Here is a 20,679-nt window from a genome sequence, read left to right as displayed (position 1 = left end):
TGGAGGCCAGTTGGTCGCCACTGGGCACCTGCATATACGAAACGTGCAGGCAGGCGCGCACATGCAGGCGCGCACATGCAGGCTGGGTGACAAGGGTTAGGGTCCAAACGCCGTCTCCAGCCCTTGACTCTATGCCCTTGGTGGCTGCCTTTTTCTGCGCGCTCCTGTCGTGCCAACCCAACCCAAGCCCCGGTTTGCCGGCCATGATTTCTCGGCCTCTTGTGCTCCCCTTCCGTCTTCCTTCCATTTCGACCTCTCATCCGGCCTTGCTAGCTGCTACCTCACCATTTGAGAGGCGCAGCCCGGATATGCCTCCAAGAAGCGTGCATTCAGCCCCCAACTGCCATTTGCATTAGCCAGGCCCAGTAGAGCAGGCTTCTAAGCTCCTGCCTACTTATCACAGTGAGGATGCTTTGAGTGAGCCGCTGTTTAGGCGACGGTGGAGGACAGATTAAAGTGGTCATCGGCTGATGTCGTATAAAGAGCATTTTCAGGAATTGAAGTAATATAACAATCGTGCCTTTCGCATTACACATGAAGCTTGCTTCTCTAAGTGATCATGTTTGCCGCTAATGTAACCAGATGGCCAAAGGAGTCGGCGTAAGCATACCACCTGTCGTGTTGTTTTCCACCCGCTTCCTTCAACTCAGTAAGGTCACTGTTTCTCAGCATTCCATGCATAGCGTTTGTATGGAGGTATTCTGCATAGTCAACTGCCCAGTCAATCTCGTTCTCGGCATGCCACAGCTTCATTGGAGACGGTGCAGGCGAGGAAGAATACTCGGGCATAGCCCAAGACGGTGCCGTAATTTGTGCATGCAGAATGCCGTTTATAATAAGTACAGCAGTTGCAGTTCTTATGAATCGTGTCAGCTAGGCCCTCTTAACTTGGGGATATTCGTCTGGCACAACACACACTTACCGGCGGCGCGATTCGAAAAATACCCAGTCCTTCCACGGGATCATTTGACCCGTAAGTTCATCAGAGCTGATCAACGTACCAAATTTTGCGGTGAAATGCTGGCATATTGCCTTCATCTCTCTCTCTTCGTGAGTGCTCTGACTTTCAAAGGGGTTCGTACCACGCCTGCTCACATTGATTGAAGCCAGAAGTTGAGTATCAAAGTTAGTATAGTCGTGGCGTCCCTCAATAATTCTCAGGAGCATATAGACAACGAGAGATTGCAGCGCCTCCAGAACCTCCCACTTGTTAAAATTGTGGTACTTTTTGCGTTGGCTCTAGTCAGCAATATGGTCCTCACTAAGTACTAATCCGGATTGAGGGGTTTTATACGTACCTCGTTGAGGAGTCGCTCCTGTTCGATCCGGATCAACCCCCAAATCAAGCTCTTATTCATCCGTCGGCCGTGCAGCATCGTCTTCGATAGTTTCAGGGCAGCATCGAGAGGGCTCGGATTTGCTTTGTCCTCTTCAGACAAATACTGATATTTCGGGTGGATGAAAGGAGGGACAGAGTCTCGGTTGACCATAGTGTAGGGGTAGGAACGTAGGATGTGCAGGGCAAGGTCGGCGGTAAGCTCAATTTCCGGTTCTGAGAACTTGCGTCGTTCAAACAACGAGGAAGGATCTCGATAGGCCAGTGAGACTGGGGTCGAAGACGATGGCCCTGCTGATTGCCCTGGGAGTGTATCAATATTGGACGAGTACTGCAGAGTGCCACTGATGCTAGAGGCGTCGACATAAGGCCCGAGAAGATTGCCTTCAGCCGAACTAGTCGTTCGATTAGACAAATGTGACCACTCAGGTCTGAATATGTCATTTTCCCAAGTAAAGGCCGCGAGAGAAAGGTTGCGGTCAGTGAGCATCTCTTCAGGCTCAACGGGAAGGCTGTCGAGGCCAGGCCTAAAGTCTTGTAAAGACTGGGATGGAGTGTCCACAGCGGGTACGCCGCCGAGCTGCAAGGAGGCCGTTCGCATGAGGCTACTACCGTCTGTTTCAATAGCTAGGTTGGCTGCATTTTGGCCGTTCAAAGTGCCTTGATATGTACATAAGATGTTTCTTGAGGCGCATCGAGAGCAGCCTCCAGGGCCTGAGCTGCAGCGGACCTTGGACCGCACGCATTCATCGCAGGCCTTCCTTCTAGGCAGAGGCTCTGATTGGTGTTTCTTGCGGCAATATGAGACATGTTTGCTTTTGGCTCGTGCTACATAGTGTCAGTCCAGGTCGCTTGGCTGCGCGGTAATTTCTTACAATCGGTACCGTTAGCATAGAGCTTTTTACAGATGGGACAGTGCAGTGCACTCCTCCGGGTGATCTGCTCCTCCATTTGGGCAGGATAAGGCTTGTTGTCTCCGGGCCTCGGTAGGTGTATCGGGGAAGCAGAAAGGGTTCCCCCCAACTGACTACGGAATTCCGTGGTAAGCCACAAGCACATGTCACTTTGATTAATAATGACAATGCACTTGCAATAGATTTGCGGCTCCATCGAATCTTAGGTAAGCATAGCACAATGTACTGTATCTGTACCTACAGTGTGATAACGGGTATAACCACTATAATGTTAAATACCTATATTAATGGACGAAGACTCTGCATCTGCTATGGCCCTCTATGTTCCACTCGCTACAAGCAAGCTTAACTATACTGGCTCAACAGCTTATGCTGGCTCGGCTTGTGCTGGCTCTGACAGGGGGGTGAGTGGCTAAGCAGGTAGAAGGAGGATAAGTAAGTAAATAAGTAAGTAAGCAAGCAGGTGATAAAAAAGATGGCATACTAAACAAGATCCAGGAAGTCCATGTATCTCCGAAGTTTGTGGGGGTGAGTTAATAATCTAGGGGAGAATTGATGGGACAGTTCCGAGATATGTTGGCAAATTTTCCGGAGATGTCCAACGGAGCATGTGTTAGAGGATTATCTCGTATGCCTTGGACATTGAGACTGGCTTCAAGGCTAGCCCAAAGAAAAGGTATTTAGGACCAGGCATCGGTCAATGACCCGATCTACCAATATTCTGCGTGTTCAGTCACATCAGTTATCTCTAACAGAATCTTTCCGATTTCGCCTGCAAACATGACTGCTCCTTTTTTCCCATCACTTACCAAGGTGTATCATGGCGAATCTTACCCAGCAATATCACCATCACGCCCTGAGCTTTCAGCCAAAGGAAAGGTTGTTGTCGTCACCGGCGGTGGCAGTGGCATCGGCGCCAGCATCGCAAAGGCCTTTGCAGCCGGCGGAAGCACCAAGATAGCTATTATTAGCAGGACTGAGAAGAAACTTGTCGCGACCAAAGATGCTATCGAAAAGGAGTTCTTAGGCACCAAAGTTCTGGCCGTGCCTGCCGACATCACCAACGCGGAGCAGGTGAATGGCGCTTTCGCTAAGATTGGCCAAACCTTTGGCAAGGTCAATGTACTCGTCTGTAACTCCGGGTTCCTGCCAGCTACTCAGCCTGTACTCAGCTCAGGTTTCGATGTGCAGGAATGGTGGACCGGATTCACCACCAACGTCCTAGGAGCGTTGTACTCGGTCCAAGGATTCATCAAACATGCAGCCGAAGGAGCCTGTATCCTGCACATCTCAACTTGCGTTGCCCATATGCCACCGCTCGAACCTGGTGTGTCTGGCTACGCCGCAAGTAAAATGGCCGCGACAAAGTTATTCGACTACTTAGCGTTGGAAAATCCCGGGCTACACATCGTCAACATTCAACCCGGCCTCATCCAGAGCGAAATGAGTCGCAAGAGCGGGCATCCTGGCACGGATCACAGTAAGTCAACTGACATCTTCTTTTTGCTTTGCTCGCTCCATTTCTCTTTCAAATTAGTCAAGCGCTTCGAAGTCACCATGGAAAACTAAGCTAACAGTAGAGCAGTCGATTTGCCTGGCCACTTCTGCTTGTGGGTAGCTAGCCCTGAAGCCTCTTTTCTCAGGGGCAAGTTCGTATGGGTGAACTGGGATGTGGACGAATTGAAGGCTAGAAAGGAGGAAATACTGAGCACCGATCTACTGGATACGAAGCTCGGCGGAGTTTCTTTCATAGGCTGGGAAATGCCATCGTAAATAGCAAAACAGCTCTGAGAAACACCTAGTGGGGCCTGATCGAAAGAAATAAGTACATTCTTCAAAGTCCCAACGTCCCGAGCGCCTGGTGTCGCCGATAATCTAGTATGTATAACCATGGCCTACGTTTTAATTTTGCGTGGAGGATCTGAGCGAAGAGATGTTCTCATTGTATTGCGCTTGGATGATCATGGACCCAGCGAAGTGCATCTTGGGACGAATGCCCGGATTGTTGAAACAAGATTCTGGAAGGCCTATAAAGGGCATCAGTATCATCTCAAATCTGACTGCGGAAACGAAAGAGGAAAAGACGGAAAAAACAGTCCTGGATGCACTTTTCAACGTCGCATACCATGATCAAGTTGTTCATGTCTTCAGATTCTTTATGGGTCCCTCATTCCTTTTCGATATCTCGTGCTTGTCTCGAGTCTTTGATCAGGTCGTCTTTGATTTGCATCTTGCTCTTCTCAGGTTCAAGTAGCCACTTCATATGACACTCGGTGTCCGTCAGGTATGTGCTCTGTTCTCGTCAAGTAATACTATGATTCGTGATATCCGCTAGAATCTTCCTCTTTGCTTCTTCTCTAAGAAAGCTAGCAGTAACGGAATTTCTTGCTAGACTTCTCAAATCTTCCAAGCTCAGACCAAGCTTCTCGTATATCAACACATACTCGTCGAGACATTGAGACCCAAACATCGCCGGATCATCGGAGTTGATGGTGCATAGAATTCCGTTGTCAAGAAACATTGGCAACGGGTGCTCTTGGACCGACAGGCAGCAGCCTGTCAAAACATTTGACATTATGTTGATCTCTAGAGGCACGCGTGTTCTAGCCAATATTGCCATCAAATCTTGATCGTACTGCGCTGCCAGCCCATGTCCGACCCTCTCTACGCCCATTTTTAGTGCCGTCCGGATCTCATTCGGTCCCTGGACCGCACCGGTAGCTTCACCAGCATGAGCAGTCAGTCTCAGGCCAGCCTTCTTGGCTTCCGCATACACCTCATGGAACCACTCCATAGGTCCGCCAGCCTCATCGCCACCTATGCCCACCCCGACAACACTCGGAACCTGTTCTCTCAGACGCGCTGCCAGCCGGAATACCTCGCCCACGTGCTCACTGCCCCACTGCCGACTCGCATCCGCGATCCACAGTATCGACGGAGGCGTGGTCCCTGTCTGGTCCTCAATGCCGGCCACAGCGTCTTCCAAGGCCCGCATGACGTCCTCGACCTGGAGGTCAGGCTTCCACCTCATGATGTTTCCCCACGCCACGTACACCTCTGCGTGGACGACGCCTTGCCCTGCGAGGTCGCGTACCATCTCACGCGCGACAAGTGCGTAGTCGTCCGGCGTGAGGAGGCGGTCGCATACCAGCGTGAAGGTTTTAAGGAAGTGCGCGAAATCCTTGTATTTGTAGAGCTCGCGGACGTCTTCGAGACGCAGGGGCTCGCTGTCGTGGCGGGCTGAGAGCACCACGAGGGTTTCGGGTGTCACCGTGCCCTCAAGATGTAGATGAAGTTCACATTTGGGCAGGGCGCGGAGCCAGGTCCTCGCGTCGATAGTGGGCTGGTCTGGGGCTGTCTTCTGGCTTGACATAACGCATCGAGCCGCATGGAGGTTGCAGCTGAGAATGGTTAATGGGACCTCGTATTGAGGCTGGCAGCGGGCGAGCTTAGTTCAAGCTGCAATGAAGGATGTTTGGTTTGGGTCCTCTGAGTCACAACTGAGCAATGGAACTTGATGTTTGCTTGGTCCTCCAAAGCGCTGATGGACCTAAAGACACGTGGGTCTCAGGAATTAGCGCAACAGGATTACCAAGGATCAAAATCATTAATCGATATGATGGATTGTCAACAGTTGATCATATATGTAACGAATTCCGTAATTACTCTTCAATGTGATATGAACTTCATTGAAAACCATAGCGCCAAAGTAATACGTCGTTCAGTGTAATAATAATTTCTGCTCTTTGCTATCGTTGACATCAATACATGCCTTTCTGCAGGACCTGACGAGCTTCGGGTAGCCAGAACTGTATTGCTCTGCCTGAAATGTGGATATAATCATCTCATTTTGTGTTTATGAACTCGAAGCACAGAGAGATTCATAGCATATAATTATAAAACGCACGCCACAGAGTATTCCTTATCGACAGCGAATATTCTCGAATCGCCCGTAATTATTGCAGGCGTAATTGATGCAGTGCGTCGCTCAGCTGCTTCTTCTTTGAAACACAGGAGCAACATCACGCCATATACTTAATTATGATGAGTGGACAGGACGAGATCTATACCGAGACCATGTTGATATTGCCGTAGTATTTCCTTGAGCAGGAACTTGCACTTTAATTAAGCATCCGCTCATGCATGCTTGAGTGCCGGACAGACGGATCTCGGCGCAGTCCACTGCCACGAAACCGGGCATAGACTGCGCGGATGAAGACGGCGAGACATCAGCTGGACCAAAGGAGAAGCTGCTCCCATACCTATGGTCCGGATTCCGAAATGCAACGAGAATTCTGCAAGCCTGCTTTCTTCGGCAATCCAATGCGAATCGGAGGATTTCCGAGGTGCAAATGATTGCTGCGGCTCAATCATGTTGTCAATACGAGGACTTTTTTCTTCTTTTCGATTCGTTACAGCGTATCTCCCCGAGACGTGATTTGCCACAAGAGACACGCATGTGCAACCTCGTTGCATTGAAGTTCCCACATCAGGCACTAGATCGGCCTGACTGGCTGACACGTCAGGAAGTGCTGCACCGGGGTATCACACCTTGCGTGCGCATCGACGAATCGGGCCATCACTGGTCTCCCGAACGGCCTCTGATTTACGCCTTTGTTGTGTGTGGTGTACACTGGTATGGTGGTATGCAGGAAGTCTCCTCAGGAAAAAAGCCTGCCTCACGATGTTCTTGTGATTGCTACATCCATCCAGTAAGATGGCTGCGCTTGACTTAGACTGCAAGACTAGCAATTTCTCTCCTCGACCGAGGCAGCTTTTGGGTAGCGAGCAGCAGGACCATGAGTTACGGTACATGGGGACTGGGCAGACATCCTTTTTGCTGCTGTGGCAGGTCGATACTTGTGCTGAGAGGGAGGAGTGTGTGCCGCGGGTGATAGTGCCTCGCAATTTCGGAAGGTGGTTAAGTCCCCAGCGGGGGCCGCATCATATGCTGTTTGGCATTTGGTAACTACCTAGGTACCTCTGCAAACCCGTTTGGATTCCCAAATATATAGGTTCAAACATCCAGAGGCGCGCAAGTAAACCTGACGCGTGATGCCATATTTTTCTTGACCGTTTAAAGCAGACGACATGGCCGACAGCAAAGCCCACGCCTCGTCTGGCCTCAACAAGGAGGCGGCCATCGCGACCAATGGCATGGACCTTCATCAACATGCCTCGACAAATAGCGAGGAGAAGGGTCCCGAATTGGAGCAAGTTGAGGATTCCCAAACCAAACCAAAGTTCCTTGGCAAACGGCAAAGAGTCCGCCGCCACTGTGCCAGGCGTTGGTGGTGGTGGCTCATCGGGGTCATCGTGTTTCTTGCAATTTTCTTGCCATGCCTGTACGTTCCACACTTTTAATACCCACGACGACACGCTCGCCGCTTGACATGACGCCCCGTCAATGGTGGAACATAATAAGGATCACCCAGCTCATAAGCACACAGGTTCCTCAAGATCATACCAGCCGTCATCCAGGACATGATCAACAAGACAGACCTTCCAATCCTGAATGCCACTATTGGGGCATATTCTGCGACAGAGTTGCAGTTCAGTTTCAGCACTGTCTTCAAGGCTCCAGGAAGCATAAGTGCCCGCATGGAGTCCTTCAACCTGTCCTTGTATAACGCTTTCACCGAAGGGTACTATCCCTACACATACGTAACACTCCCAGAACAGGAACTGAAAGGGTCGACGGACATATCAATCGCTTCCACTTCGCCAGTCACCAACTACACGGAGTTGGAGAAGTGGCTGAACACGACCTTGTAAGGAATCCTCCTTTCTGAATTTCTCTTTGACGTGTAGCATGGCATCATGAACGTGCATCGGCTCATCATAGCAATTCATTATCGTACAGTTACGGCGTGACGACCGAACTCAGCTTCCATGGCTCGACAAGGCTTCACTTTGGTGCTTTGTCTGCGCCGGTTTCCATCAAGAAGACTGTGACGATTGCTGGCCTGAATCAATTGCAAGGCTTTGCGGTCGACTCTTCCGACATTCTCGGTACTCCAGAAGCCGATGGAAGCAACCTGATTGGCAACGTCACAATTCCGTACGTGGAGATATTACCGTCCCGCCTTTGTTATTTTGTGTTATTTATCTGGCACTTGCTGAGAAGCAACTTGTGATTTTATTATAGAAATCCTGGCACGGTAGCCATCGAGTTTGGAGAGCTCATCTTCAACGCGGCCATTGCAAATATCATAATCGGAAACATGAGCATCTCAGACGCAACACTCTACCAGGGCAATAACACTTTCCCATTTACAGGCATCATGGACATGAACACGATGCTTGCCAACTGTAGGTGCCGTCCAACCCCCCCCCCCCCCCTCTTCTGTGACAACATCCTTCCCTCGGCTCTCTCTCGGAAGCGTGTCTGCGACACACACACACACACACACACACACACACACACACACTCTCTCTCTCTCTCTCTCCCCTTCCGAACTTCACAAGATCCACTATTCTAACTCGGGATAGACAATACTATCATGGCAAATGCGTCAGGCAATGGATCCGATGCGACCCTGGTCATGGCTATCACCGGGAACAGCTGTCTAATCAATGGTCAGCATATCCCCTACGTAGAAGCAGTACTCGACAACACCACAATGTACTCCACCGTACCGGTTTCTGATTTTGGAGGTTGAATTTTCTCCTTCCTCTCTCTCTCTCTCTCTCTCTCTTTCCCCATGGTCTGACGGGCTCGATGCCGTGGGGAAATCTGGCGGTGTAAAGTTCTTATTTAGTCGAAACCAGTGGTCGGCTCTGGGAACATGGGTGTGCCATCTCAATTATCGGATGAACGGGAAACGGCATAGGAATGGGATGGATCATGATACGAGATCTTGAAGGATTGAACGACGAGGACTGGCTCCAAGCAGCTGAGAGACATGCACAGCCTTCGACTAAGGAAGTTTGGCTAAGGTTTAGTGGAAAGTCTGGTACTCCACCAAAGAGGGTTCGACACGTCCCGATTTACCCGATTCTCTTGCATCTCACGAACATCTTCATTCACATGCCCATGCCACGCAGCGGCATGTTTTCCCCCAAGGGCCGCTCTTTCACGAGTGAATTTTGTCATGATGTCTGCCGTTGCCTTTGCCGTTGTCCAGCCGGATGTATTTTGCTTGGCGAGAGCCACTCTCGGATATGGCGACAACTACTACCAATATTGCCTAATAGAATGCACTAACCAAACAGTCCCTAGGGATTTGGATTTCCCTCTTAATGAGCCCCAGCTCCCTCGTGTCAGCACTAACACAACACCCAACCACTCTCTCCAAAAAAAAACAGATGTCCCTCAAGAGATAGAGGATCCTATCATTTTCTATTTCCGAGACCCGCCCACTGCATAAGACTGTCGTCTGTTCCTCCAGGTCGCCTTTGTTTTTGTTTTTGTTTTTGTACTTGCACAACCAAGGGACAAGACCTCTCTCTCTCTCTCTCTCTGTGGCAACCCTTCTCTAGTCGTCCGTTCATCTACAAACCAGCGCCACTTGGTGTGGCTCAAGATGGTGCCTCCCCGCCAAAACAACCATCTATGGGCTCTACTCTTCACGACCCTTGGGTGTGCAGGGCTGTGGCTCATGCGGATAGAGCCGTCCATGAACGATGTTCCTATTGCTTTCGAACAGCAAGTCGAGACCGCCAAGCTCGGTGACGGATCTGCCCTGAGGACCAGCTACACTGGCATCGGACTCCTGGACCATATTTTATCTTTCCTTGTTTTGGCCTTCGCCGCCGGGCCGCTAGGCCTCGACCCAGCTGTCAGGCTGCAGCAGCTACACTTTCTCCTCAACTTTTTCAGCTTCCTCTGCATATGGAACATCGAGGCGTACCGACCGCGAAATGCACGAAAATCATTTAGTTTGTGAGTCTGCTTATGAGCCCAAAAAGGAAGAAGAAAAAAAAAAAAAAGGAAAGGCGAAAGAGAACAACGGGAGGAAACTATTTCAGAGATCCTAACCCATCTGGTGATTTTTTTTTCATGTTATAGCCCGGGAACCTGGGCTATTTTCTATCAGACGGTCGCCGGCGCGGCCGTGGTCCCCTGGTACTACGCCGCCTGGGTCTTTTCATCTGCCTCCGAGCAGCCGCACAAAGAGTCAGACGAAGTCCCCATGAACAAGGCAAAAATCATTTTGCCCTCGGCGGTCTTCTTCTACCTGCTTCCCACGCTCGTCATGTACCTTCCGCAGAGCGACCCTTGGCTGAAGCAGGGAGTGATTGCATACTGGCAGGTCTCGCCCGTCGTCGTCAGCATGGCCATACCACTGCTCTCTGTCTTGGTGAACGACCGGACCTCCAAGGGCCTGTCTGTTGCCCGCCATCTTCAGCGGACGTATGTGGTTGCGTTCGGTGTCTCAGCCTTGGTGCATTTTTACGTGCTGCTCTCGTGTTACTCGTCACTCGACCCGCAAGTGTCTCTCTACCGTGTCTTTGTACCAGAGCGCCGGCTGTGGAAGGATAGCTTGACGACTGGCTTGCATTACATCTTCCAATGGGACTGGTGGGCTGTCTATGCCGCGTGCTTGCTGGGTTGTGTTGTTGTGATAGGGGACGTACAACGCAAAAACACCGCCGGACAGACAGGAGGAGCTAATCAGCTCGCTAAAAACGCATTCATTGTATTAGGTCTTGCTGTTCTCACAGGTCCTGGGGCTGCCATGGCAGGTGTCTGGTCGTGGAAAGAGGATTTTGAACAAGGTCCTAGGACCAAGACGAGGACTGCCTAAAGCAATCTCACTGTTAGTGAACTTCGGGTTAGAAATTCATGAATGCGGCTTAATCATTTCCGACAGCCAGCCCTCCTTGCCATTTTCCTATCGACTTCTCCGTGAACCAAAGTATTCTCACGCAATAATCCTAGCGACGCTTGACCAAGGGAGTTGTATCTGTCAAGTCAGGGAAGGACTTGTCCATGCGCAAGGACAACGCACGTGCCGTGCTCGTAATCCTAGATATTGAACCAATGTCCATGGGCGGCGTACTACTATCCTGAGGCAACATGATCTTGATTTCAGTCTCTCGGCACTGTTTCGTGCGCACGTCGAGATTTCACGGGATGGCGCAGTTGTGTACAATAAATGTATGTAATTTTTTTGGTTTCATACAATCTCGGTGGTACGATTAAAAATCGGGTAGTCTTCGCCTCGTCTTCTAGCAGTAAAGAAAGAAACCATCATCTGATTACCATAGTCCCCGCCAAACAGACCCTTGCTTGAAGAAGTGCTGCAGGATGCTTGGCTGGAGCCAGGTAAAGTCAAATGGGTATGAATCGCAAGACGGCCAGTGCAACATTACCAACTCAGCTTAGTACTCAGCCTCCAGGTCGCCCTCGTCACCTATGGAGTCCGCAGCAACCTCCTCGTAATCACGCTCAAGAGCAGCGAGATCTTCCCGGGCCTCGGAGAATTCACCCTCCTCCATACCCTCACCAACATACCAGTGGACGAAGGCGCGCTTGGAGTACATGAGATCGAACTTGGAAGACAGGGCGGACCAAGCCTCGGCGATCGCAGTCGTGTTGGACAGCATGCACCTACGCAAGTCATTAGCATTTCGTCATCTCGGACAGGGCATTCCCTTTGAGAGGGAGAGGAGGAGAGGGGGGGGGGAATGCTTACACAGCGCGGTTGACCTTGGCGAGATCACCGTTGGGGACCTGCTCAGGGGCCTGGAAGCAGATACCCAGCTTGAAGCCAGTTGGGCACCAGTCGACGAACTGGATGGTGCGCTTGGTCTTCAGGGTGGCCACCGCAGCGTGGGCGTCCTTGGGAACAACATCACCGCGGTAGAGCAAGCAGGTGGCCATGTACTTTCCGTTCCTGGGGTCGCACTTGACCATCTGGTTGTATGGTTCGAAGCAAGACATGGTCATCTCCTGAACCGAGTTGGCTTCGTGGGCAGCCTTGGCGGCAGAAATGACAGGAGCGTAGGCGACCAGAGGGAAGTGGATACGAGGGTACGGGACAAGGTTGGTCTGGAACTCGTTCAGGTCAACATTGAGGGAGCCATCGAAACGCAGAGAGGCGGTGATCGAAGACACGACTATATATGCATTTGTCAGCAAGGTTCTAAAGTCTGTGCAGCGCGTGCGAGGGAGGACGTACCCTGAGCGATCAGGCGGTTGAGGTTGATGTAGTCAGGACGCTCGAGACCGAGGTTGCGACGGCAGATGTCGTAGATCGCCTCGTTGTCCACCATGAAGGAGCAGTCGGCGTGCTCCAGAGTAGTGTGTGTAGTGAGAATAGAGTTGTAGGGCTCGACGACGGAGGTGGCGGTCTGCGGCGCGGGGTAGACACAGAACTCCAGCTTGCTCTTCTTGCCGTAGTCAACGGAGAGGCGCTCCATCAGCAGGGCGCCGAAACCAGAGCCGGTACCGCCACCAAAGGAGTGGAAGACGAGGAATCCCTGGAGACCAGCGCAGCTGTCGGCGACGCGGCGGATCTTGTCGAGGACGCCATCGATAAGCTCCTTGCCGACGGTGTAGTGACCGCGAGCGTAGTTGTTGGAGGCATCCTCCTTGCCGGTGATCATATGCTCCGGGTGGAACAAGCTTCGGTAGGTACCGGTGCGGACCTCGTCGACGACGTTGGGCTCGAGATCGCAGTAGATGGTTCGCGGGACGTACTTGCCCTGGCCTGTATAATTTTCAACGCGTCAGAGGTGATTCTTCGAGGGGCGGGTCAGCTGGAGAGACACATACCAGTCTCGGAGAAGAAGGTGCTGAAGCCGTAGTCGGGGTCAGCGGCCTTGCGCTCTTCGGTCAGGTATCCATCGGGCTGCAAGAGATAACGCGTTAGTGACAGCCAGCGCATAGTGAAAGGGGTGGTCTCAGATTCTTAGAAACGTACCTGAATGCCGTGCTCGAGACAGTAGAGCTAGAGGAAAAGAAATCAAGGGTCAGTGAGGGTTCGTTTGGTGGGTGGTTTCGCATGGTTGGGACCCGTGGTGATATTTGTTGACATGTTGACGATGGCGGGACAACTCGGGCGACGCGCAGATCTCTGCGACACACGCTCAGGACAAAACCTTACCTCCCAGCACGAGTTGGCGATCTGGCAACCAGCCTGGCCGACTAGAAGATGGAAGAAGAATCAATACGCATTCATTATCAGAAGGAATCGCGGGGTGAAGATCAGCCTGCAGGGGGCGGTCTCTTGGTGAGGGACAAGGCGGAGAGACGCGTGACGGAAAAAGGAGAGGGCAAAGCTCACCGTTGACGCTGATAATCTCACGCATGATTGCGATGACAGCTCAGCGACGCAAGATAGACTGTGATGTGGATGGATGCAACTGACAACAGAAAAGAAGGGAGGAAGAAAAAAGGAGCTGGTGGGCAGGGTTGGCAGGTCGTCAAGTATCAAGAGCGGCACGACGGTGAGGATGGGATGGGAAGTTGTGTTTAGGGTCTGGAAATCAGATCGTTGCACGTTGCTCCTCAACCTTGCAAGGGTGGTGTGGGGTTTGTTGGTGTGCTTTGACCGTAGCCTAATGAAATTTTGGGTGCTCAGTGGTCCAGCGGTCAAGCAAGTCCTGCAGTCAGCTGTCACTGGGGTTGGGGGACTTTAGGGTCTCGCAGGCCTGTGCCTTGGCTCCCTGGGTCCGCGGGAGTGGGCGACGGTAGGGGTGTTCCACTGTGAAGCGCACCTTTCACTCACTGCTGGACAGGGCGACACCTTCTACCACACCTGCCAAAGATTGGAGCTATCAATCTCGCTCCTGTCATTCGACGACTGCCAGATACGACACGCCCATTTCGGCAAGCTCGTCTCCCCCTGACTACTGCGATGTACCATCTCACGATAGTTAGCAGCAGTGATACAAACGTCGTTGCCCCCCACCTACCCACCAACGAGGTATGTTAGTCCCCTGCACCACAGCTTCCCATTCGCCAGGAGCATCTCGCGTAGAGCGTGGCGCGCGACGCGGCTTGTGCCTCTCCAATGATAATGCCGGATGGACTGGCACCCATTTTAAACCTTTGCTCTTCTTCATCTCCCCTATGAAAGATCTGCTGAACCAAAGAACCGTGCACATTTTTGTCGGCAGCCCCCGAAAATTCAAACCCCAGTCCTGAACCCTGGGAAGAGCAAAAACGGCAGTGGGAGATGTATGCCTTGATCCCGCTCTTCCGGCTAGATTATTCACGCATAATCCCGTCGCCGGCCAAATTACTTCTTAATCAAAGCCAAGATCACCGCCAGCGCCAAGCCAAATCTCTTGAGTCTTTGCAGCATCTACAATCCCTTCTTTCAATCTGAACCTTACTTGTACCGTACCCATCACTGTGACGTGCTCGACGGATGGGTCCTCACGAAGGCATTACCTTTATGAGGACTATTTATGCATGGTAAAAGTCAGAAGGTCCTTGGCTTGGTGTGCTACACGGGGATGTTATTTTGCGACCATGTGTGCCACGTAGACAAGAACTCTGGATATTGAACCAGCCTCATTCTAACAGAAACTTGGCGTAGCACTGACAATATCGTCGTCTGGACTACTACCGATGAGGTGGAGTTGCCATGAAATCCTCATGTCGCAACCATCTTTGAAAAGAGAGGCCGAATTGGGAAAGCAGGATGTTCATGGCAACGTGCAGCGGTATGACGCTGATATCCTACTAAATGTACACTGTCTCAGCACTTGAGGTGGGTGGGAATTATCACATGTACAGTATTTCGCTGGCGGCCGATACTGCGCGCTGATGGAGTTCGCAGGCGTGCAGTACTCATTGCTACACAGTAAATCTACAAGTCAACTGATGTGTCCACTGAGATCTCGCATTGCGCAAGGCGGAGCTTTCCGCCAAACCGAACATCCAAACGTCGCCCACGTCTCCATATGAAGCAGGTTCAGGTGAGGTTCGACGGGTTGTTAATTCAGATCTCATCGCAAGGCTTATACAGCTTAAGCAAGCCTGAGCCACGGACATGGGGTTTTCGTCGATTCATAGTCTGCTCCGCAAGCAAGGACAACTATGAGTGGCACGAGGAAACCACGATTTGATCTTGGTATCGGCATCGCCGTCTTTGGAAGCTCCTGGCATGTGAGGAACGTGGTTCTCTGACTCTTGTTAGAAATAGATCAAAATGACACCACATCTTGTGCGGTGCCGAGTTTCGGCATGTCTGATCGAAATTTAGAACTAAAGAATCCCCACGTTAGGTAGAACTGGGTCAAATTCGTCGCCCTAGACCGGAATTTTGCATACCGCTCTCTTTTTGTCATATTGTCATTGTTGTTCCTTCTTGTTTATCCACTCATTTGCATCCATCTCTCACACGATGTCTTTGATATGTTTGACAGACTCCGTCTACGATTGGGTAAGCACTGGGGGCAGAAGCTCACTTTAGATTTAGGGTAATAAAGCATTGCATACAGATCTTGGTAAGACACTGCAGTGTTCCATGACGAAGGGAAGTCAGCAGCTGATCTTCTCGGACATGATTGCCATCATCGTTGTGGGTGATGTCCAAAAGGTTGAGTCACTTATCTGTCCTTTCCAGGTTCCTTCTATGCAGCATCCATCATATTGCAACCTGGAGGAATAGCGGCTAGGACATTCATTATTAAACTACGATTTATGCTCTAAATCCTCTTTGTGTAGATTAAATGCCAGGGTTCTCATAGCAATGCGAACTATAATATGGCATGAAAACTGGCTGCAAGTTGTCCTTGGTCTTCAATTTTTGTTCCATGCAAATCATTACAGCAAACATGCTGCGTACTGTTAAGTACCAGTGCCATGGTAAACAGATGTCTTGAGGTTGATCTAAACTTCAGCGCTAGACCGGGACCAGATCAGGGTCACAACGTGTGTAGTGGACACCTAGCTGATTTCAGTATGAGGCTCAGACATGCTGAAGTACCTCTTGGCCCAGCTTTGCCCGCTATGGTACACCATTCTCAAGACCTAGGTACCAAAACAGGGGTGCTCTGGGTCAGAAAACTTGTCCTCTTTGGGGAGCTTTCCAGAATACCGACAAAGACGTAAATAGTAAAGGCCACATTCCCACTTTCTTCACCTTTAAACCACCTCTGGTGTTGTCTTCAATGGCCCGCCCATTCTCCTCCTGTAATATTTCCATTCTCTCTTCCCACTCTCACGTTGACCTCTCTTTTCAATACTTTCTCTGGCAGCTTTAGTTTACCACAATCTGCTTGAGCGATCCTCCCCTACGAAGTGGGCGCAACACCCCACCATCCAACTCGCGCCCACCATGGCGAGGACCATGTTCTCTCCTCTGCGCGTCATCCTATGCGCCCTCTTCCTATTCACCACACATGTTTTCGCTGCCTCTGCAGTGTTGGGCGTTGACCTCGGCACAGAATACATCAAGGCTGCCCTCGTGAAACCCGGTATTCCTCTCGAAATTGTCCTGACCAAAGACTCTCGCCGAAAAGAGACCTCTGCCGTTGCATTCAAACCTCCCCAGAATGGCGCAAAGGCCGGTGTCTTCCCCGAACGCCTTTACGGCTCCGACGCCATGGCCCTGTCTGCCCGCTTCCCCGGCGACGTGTACCCGAATCTGAAGACCCTCCTCGGTCTCCCGGTCGACAGTGATGAGGTCAAGGAGTACGCCGCTCGACACCCTGCGCTACAGCTCGAGAGTCATAAGGTCAAGGGAACCGTGGCGTTCAAGAGCAAGGATGCCTTCACCACTCAGGAGCAGGCGTGGCTAGTCGAAGAGCTGTTGGCCATGGAACTTCAGAGCATCCAGAAGAACGCGGAGAACATGGCTGGGCCAGACACGACCGTTCGCAGTATTGTCCTGACCGTGCCGCCTTTCTACACGATCGAGGAAAAGCGCGCTGTCGAGACCGCTGCCGAGATGGCTGGTCTCAAGGTGTTATCCCTCATCAGCGATGGGCTAGCCGTGGGTCTCAATTATGCGACCAGCAGGACTTTCCCCAACATCAACAAGGGCGAGGTACCAGAATACCACATGATCTTTGACATGGGCGCTGGATCTACAAAGGCCAGCGTCCTGAAGATGCAGGCCCGTGAGGTCAAGGACGTTGGCAAGTTCAACAAGACGATTCAGGAGGTCGTCGTGCTGGGCAGCGGATGGGATCGGTCTCTGGGCGGTGATTTTTTGAATGGAATTATTGTCGATGACATGGTCCAGAAGTTTGTGGAATCGCCTGCAGCCAAGAAGGTTGGGGCTACGACTGAGGGTGTCAAGGCCCACGGTCGGGCCATGGCGAAGCTCTGGAAGGATGCCGAGCGGTTGCGGCATGTGCTGAGCGCCAACCAGAACACCCAGGCCAGCTTTGAAGGTCTTTATGAAGACGTAGACTTCAAATACAAGACCACCAGAGCTGACTTTGAGGCCCTGATCGAGGCCCATGCCGCCAGAGTCGGAGGCGCAATCCAGAGCGCACTCGACATGGCGGGCTTGAATGTGGCAGACCTCAACAGTGTCATCCTCCACGGTGGTGCCACGCGCACACCATTTGTACAGAAGGAGCTCGAGAAGATCTTTGGCACGGGCGACAAGATCCGCAGCAACGTAAACTCGGACGAGTCTGCTGTCTTTGGTGCTAGCTTCCGCGCAGCTGAGCTCAGCCCCAGTTTCCGTGTCAAGGAGATCAGGATCTCGGAGGGCGCTGTCTATCCGGCTGGCATGAAGTGGACGGACGATAAGAGTAAGGCCCGCCATCAGCGGATCTGGACACCTACATCTCACCTTGGTGCGGCTGCCAAGGAGTTCACATTTGCCAACAAGGAGGACTTCTCCGTCGACTTTTACCAAGAGGTTCCTGCTTCTTCGGCGGACGTCACCACTGGCGTCGAGGAGAAGGCCACCAAGACTCTGACCACCAAAAATCTGACGGAAACCGTCTCGATAATGAAGGAGAAGTATTCCTGCGAGCCTTCAGAAGTTCACTTCAAAGTCAGCCTGCGCCTGTCCAGCGAAAATGGCGAAGTCGAGGTCGCCAAGGCTTATGTCGAGTGTGAGGCTGAGGTCGTCGAGAAGGAGAGCTTGATGGACGGCGTCAAGAACTTGTTCGGCTTCGGCGACAAAAAAGACCAGAAACCTCTCAAGGATGACGAATCTTCCGAGTCCGTTGACGAGGCCTCTACCACCAACTCGGCGTCGTCATCTTCCACAACAACCACGACCGAGTCCACTACCGAGACTGCGTCATCTGCCTCGGCCTCCGAGTCTGCTGAGGGCAAGGAAAAGAAGACAAAACAGATGGTTTCCGTCAATGTCAAGCATGAGCTCACAAAGAGCGGCGCACCACAGCTGGACAAGCTCGACATTCTCCAGTCAAAGGACAGGCTCAAGGCATTTGAGCAATCTGATAAGGCTCGCCGCCAGCGCGAAGAGGCCCTCAACCAGCTCGAGGGCTTTACCTACAAGTCCCGAGACTTGCTTGACAGTGAGGTATTCATTGCTGCTTCTACAGAGGCCGAGCGCAAGTCGCTCGAGGAGAAGAGCAGTGCGGCTAGTGACTGGTTGTATGACGACGGCGCCGATGCTTCCAAGGACGAGCTGAAGAAGCGGCTCAAGGAACTGCAAGACATTGTGACCCCCATCCAGGCCCGCATTGAGGAAGGAACTGAGCGTCCCAAGCTGTTGGGCGACCTGAAGGATGCGCTCAAGCAAACAGAGGAATTCGTGAAGAACATCAAAGACAAGATCGCCGAGTACGATGCGTGGACATCCTCTGCTTCATCGGTTACCTCCTCATCCGACTCGTCCACAGTAACTGCCGCCCCTTCTGGCGACTTCGATGACCTTGAGGACGACACCACGACTACTACCCGCGCTGCCAAGATGGAAGATGTCCTGAAGGAACGTGGTCCCGTGCCCCCGCTCTACACCCTCGAGGATCTCAAGGAGACAGAGGACATCTACGCCAAGATTACGGCATGGCTCGAGGAGATCGAGCCCAAGCAAGAGAAGCTCGGCGCCACAGATGATCCGGTGATGACGGCCAAGGCCTTGAAGGAGTGGCGCCAAAAGCTGGACAAGGCAGGGGTGGACCTGGCCATGAAGAGCGTAAAGAACTTTGACAAGAAGAAGAGCAAGTCCTCTTCGTCCAAGACCAAGAAGTCCAAGACCAGCAGCACATCAAGCAGTGCCGGCTCGGACCGGACGATCGAAATAGGCAAGAATGGCCAGATGCCGTCTGCGGAGGAGCTCGAGGAGATGATAAGGCAGTGGGAGCAGCAGAACGCGGATCCTGCTGCCGAGAAGGGCAGCGAGGAGAAAATGAAGGGCGACAACGACCACAAGAAGGATGAGCTGTGATCTTGGTGTTTTCGAAATGCCCAATTGTTGTTTTTTTTGCTGCATGCATGCATGGTTGCATTTTAGATAACGGCGGCCAGACTAGATCAGTGGAGTTCCCGGTCTCTGCTTCGTACAATTGATTCTCTGCACAGAAAGGGGGTGGGGAAAGAGAAAACGCAGGTTGGTCTTTGCCCTTGGGATATAACGCAATGGTTCCTTTCCTTTAAGCGAACGAGCACGAGTCACTATTATTATCATGGTCGCCGTGTCTAAACTGTTGAAGAGGCGGTCGGCCAAACCCCCAAGGCCATCATTTCCGATTCTCCCTCCGCCCCGAAAATACGACATTGTGGGGTGGCCTGTTTGCCCTGCTGGCAAAGGTACTATACAATGGCCTTGCCTGTATTACAATGAATTGTTTTTGCTGTCTGGGCAACACAACCGCGTGGGTCGATCCAGCCTCGATGTCCGAATCAAGCTCCGTCTCTGGAGTGGCCTTGTGATCCGACTGGTCCTCGCTCCTTGATATTTCCAATTCATGGATTGAAGCTCAGCATTGTGCACCTCTGTACAACATGAAAAGGTCCTGCTTCGACGTTTCATGTGCGCTGTCGCTAATGCGGCCTGCCGCGGAGAGTGAACCTTTAGAATCGTGTTGGTTGGACCAGATGCCGCGAGTAACAGGAAAGACTGGAAAGGGAGGTTCGGCGAGGACACGGAAAAGAGGCTCGCCAGTAGTGGAAAGAGATTGGGTCTGTTCAAAAGGCTCGGATGGCAAACAGGGTCTCGAGCATGTGCCGGCTTGAGCAGTACGTGTAACATGCAGCTTTCTTGACCGCGTTTCGACGGCCTCGCAAACGGCAGCAGCAGTCCTCCCAAGGCCCGCCTGTCCCTTCCATTTCGGGCTATCAGGACACCTACATACGCGTGCCTCTACCTCAAACAGCTTAGGCAGACGCTCAGGGAGGAAATTTCCCTACTATCTTCCCCCTTCCTTCTTAAACATTCGTTCTCCTTCCCTTCTCCAACCTTCTTTCCCTCCAGGTGATCCTCCCCCTCGTTCCTTGTGGTATTGTGTGTATTCGCCCAACTCGAATCACCTGCAGCCACTGGCAGCTGGATCTATCTGTTTCACTCCGAGGCAGGCCAGCAAGCTCTTCTA

At 51.8% G+C, this 20,679-nt stretch overlaps 7 protein-coding genes across 7 annotated transcripts; 4 read left to right on the top strand and 3 right to left on the bottom strand.

The window, feature by feature from the left end:
• Nucleotides 1-642: 642 nt before the first annotated feature.
• Nucleotides 643-1,580, bottom strand: M406DRAFT_239708 (uncharacterized protein; the record flags this gene model as incomplete). Its single annotated transcript, XM_040916095.1, has 4 exons — nt 643-856; nt 923-1,032; nt 1,096-1,237; nt 1,438-1,580. Coding segments are annotated over 4 exons (609 nt in total), but the record flags the coding sequence as incomplete, so codon positions are not given.
• Nucleotides 1,581-3,030: 1,450 nt separating this feature from the next.
• On the top strand, nt 3,031-4,023 carry M406DRAFT_256003 (NAD(P)-binding protein; the record flags this gene model as incomplete). The annotated part of the gene is made up of 2 exons (XM_040917070.1): nt 3,031-3,730; nt 3,836-4,023. The coding sequence occupies 2 exons, from the start codon at nt 3,031-3,033 to the stop codon at nt 4,021-4,023; spliced, it is 888 nt and encodes a 295-aa protein (XP_040776709.1).
• Nucleotides 4,024-4,562: 539 nt separating this feature from the next.
• Nucleotides 4,563-5,572, bottom strand: M406DRAFT_27027 (uncharacterized protein; the record flags this gene model as incomplete). The annotated part of the gene is made up of 1 exon (XM_040918069.1): nt 4,563-5,572. A coding segment is annotated over one exon (1,010 nt), but the record flags the coding sequence as incomplete, so codon positions are not given.
• A 1,753-nt stretch (nt 5,573-7,325) lies between these two features.
• On the top strand, nt 7,326-9,309 carry M406DRAFT_322067 (uncharacterized protein). The gene is made up of 5 exons (XM_040919597.1): nt 7,326-7,595; nt 7,701-8,021; nt 8,114-8,311; nt 8,399-8,562; nt 8,743-9,309. The coding sequence occupies exons 1-5, from the start codon at nt 7,342-7,344 to the stop codon at nt 8,910-8,912; spliced, it is 1,107 nt and encodes a 368-aa protein (XP_040776707.1). The 5' UTR covers nt 7,326-7,341; the 3' UTR covers nt 8,913-9,309.
• A 417-nt stretch (nt 9,310-9,726) lies between these two features.
• M406DRAFT_351140 (uncharacterized protein) lies at nt 9,727-11,062 on the top strand. The gene is made up of 3 exons (XM_040922598.1): nt 9,727-10,135; nt 10,262-10,803; nt 10,918-11,062. Exons 1-3 carry the CDS (start codon nt 9,777-9,779, stop codon nt 10,998-11,000), a joined length of 984 nt encoding a protein of 327 aa, XP_040776706.1. The 5' UTR covers nt 9,727-9,776; the 3' UTR covers nt 11,001-11,062.
• Nucleotides 11,063-11,577: 515 nt separating this feature from the next.
• On the bottom strand, nt 11,578-13,609 carry M406DRAFT_88555 (regulated by circadian rhythms/mitochodrion distribution; the record flags this gene model as incomplete). The annotated part of the gene is made up of 7 exons (XM_040926125.1): nt 13,485-13,609; nt 13,305-13,345; nt 13,122-13,148; nt 12,974-13,049; nt 12,378-12,908; nt 11,892-12,315; nt 11,578-11,806 (listed from the first exon to the last, which is right to left on the bottom strand). Exons 1-7 carry the CDS (start codon nt 13,507-13,509, stop codon nt 11,578-11,580), a joined length of 1,353 nt encoding a protein of 450 aa, XP_040776705.1. The 5' UTR covers nt 13,510-13,609.
• A 2,893-nt stretch (nt 13,610-16,502) lies between these two features.
• On the top strand, nt 16,503-19,535 carry M406DRAFT_37664 (uncharacterized protein; the record flags this gene model as incomplete). Its single annotated transcript, XM_040924035.1, has 1 exon — nt 16,503-19,535. One exon carries the CDS (start codon nt 16,503-16,505, stop codon nt 19,533-19,535), a length of 3,033 nt encoding a protein of 1,010 aa, XP_040776704.1.
• Between the last annotated feature and the right edge of the window lie 1,144 nt (nt 19,536-20,679).

Source organism: Cryphonectria parasitica (genome assembly GCF_011745365.1).
Source record: "Cryphonectria parasitica EP155 unplaced genomic scaffold M406scaffold_4, whole genome shotgun sequence".
Taxonomy (NCBI): Eukaryota; Fungi; Ascomycota; class Sordariomycetes; order Diaporthales; family Cryphonectriaceae; genus Cryphonectria; species Cryphonectria parasitica.
The sequence above is the reverse complement of the archived record's forward strand: the minus strand, read 5'-3'. Positions and strand labels throughout refer to the sequence as shown.

What these genes read in the sequence shown, in the direction of transcription:
- M406DRAFT_322067 (XM_040919597.1), top strand. Translation starts at nt 7,342, where the DNA reads ATGGCCGACAGCAAAGCCCACGCCTCGTCTGGCCTCAACAAGGAGGCG. An exon ending in AAGTGGCTGAACACGACCTT is followed by an intron (nt 8,022 to 8,113) that starts GTAAGGAATCCT and finishes ATTATCGTACAG; the next exon opens with TTACGGCGTGACGACCGAAC. An exon ending in ATTGGCAACGTCACAATTCC is followed by an intron (nt 8,312 to 8,398) that starts GTACGTGGAGAT and finishes ATTTTATTATAG; the next exon opens with AAATCCTGGCACGGTAGCCA.
- M406DRAFT_351140 (XM_040922598.1), top strand. Translation starts at nt 9,777, where the DNA reads ATGGTGCCTCCCCGCCAAAACAACCATCTATGGGCTCTACTCTTCACG. An exon ending in GCACGAAAATCATTTAGTTT is followed by an intron (nt 10,136 to 10,261) that starts GTGAGTCTGCTT and finishes TTCATGTTATAG; the next exon opens with CCCGGGAACCTGGGCTATTT. An exon ending in CTATGCCGCGTGCTTGCTGG is followed by an intron (nt 10,804 to 10,917) that starts GTTGTGTTGTTG and finishes CTGTTCTCACAG; the next exon opens with GTCCTGGGGCTGCCATGGCA.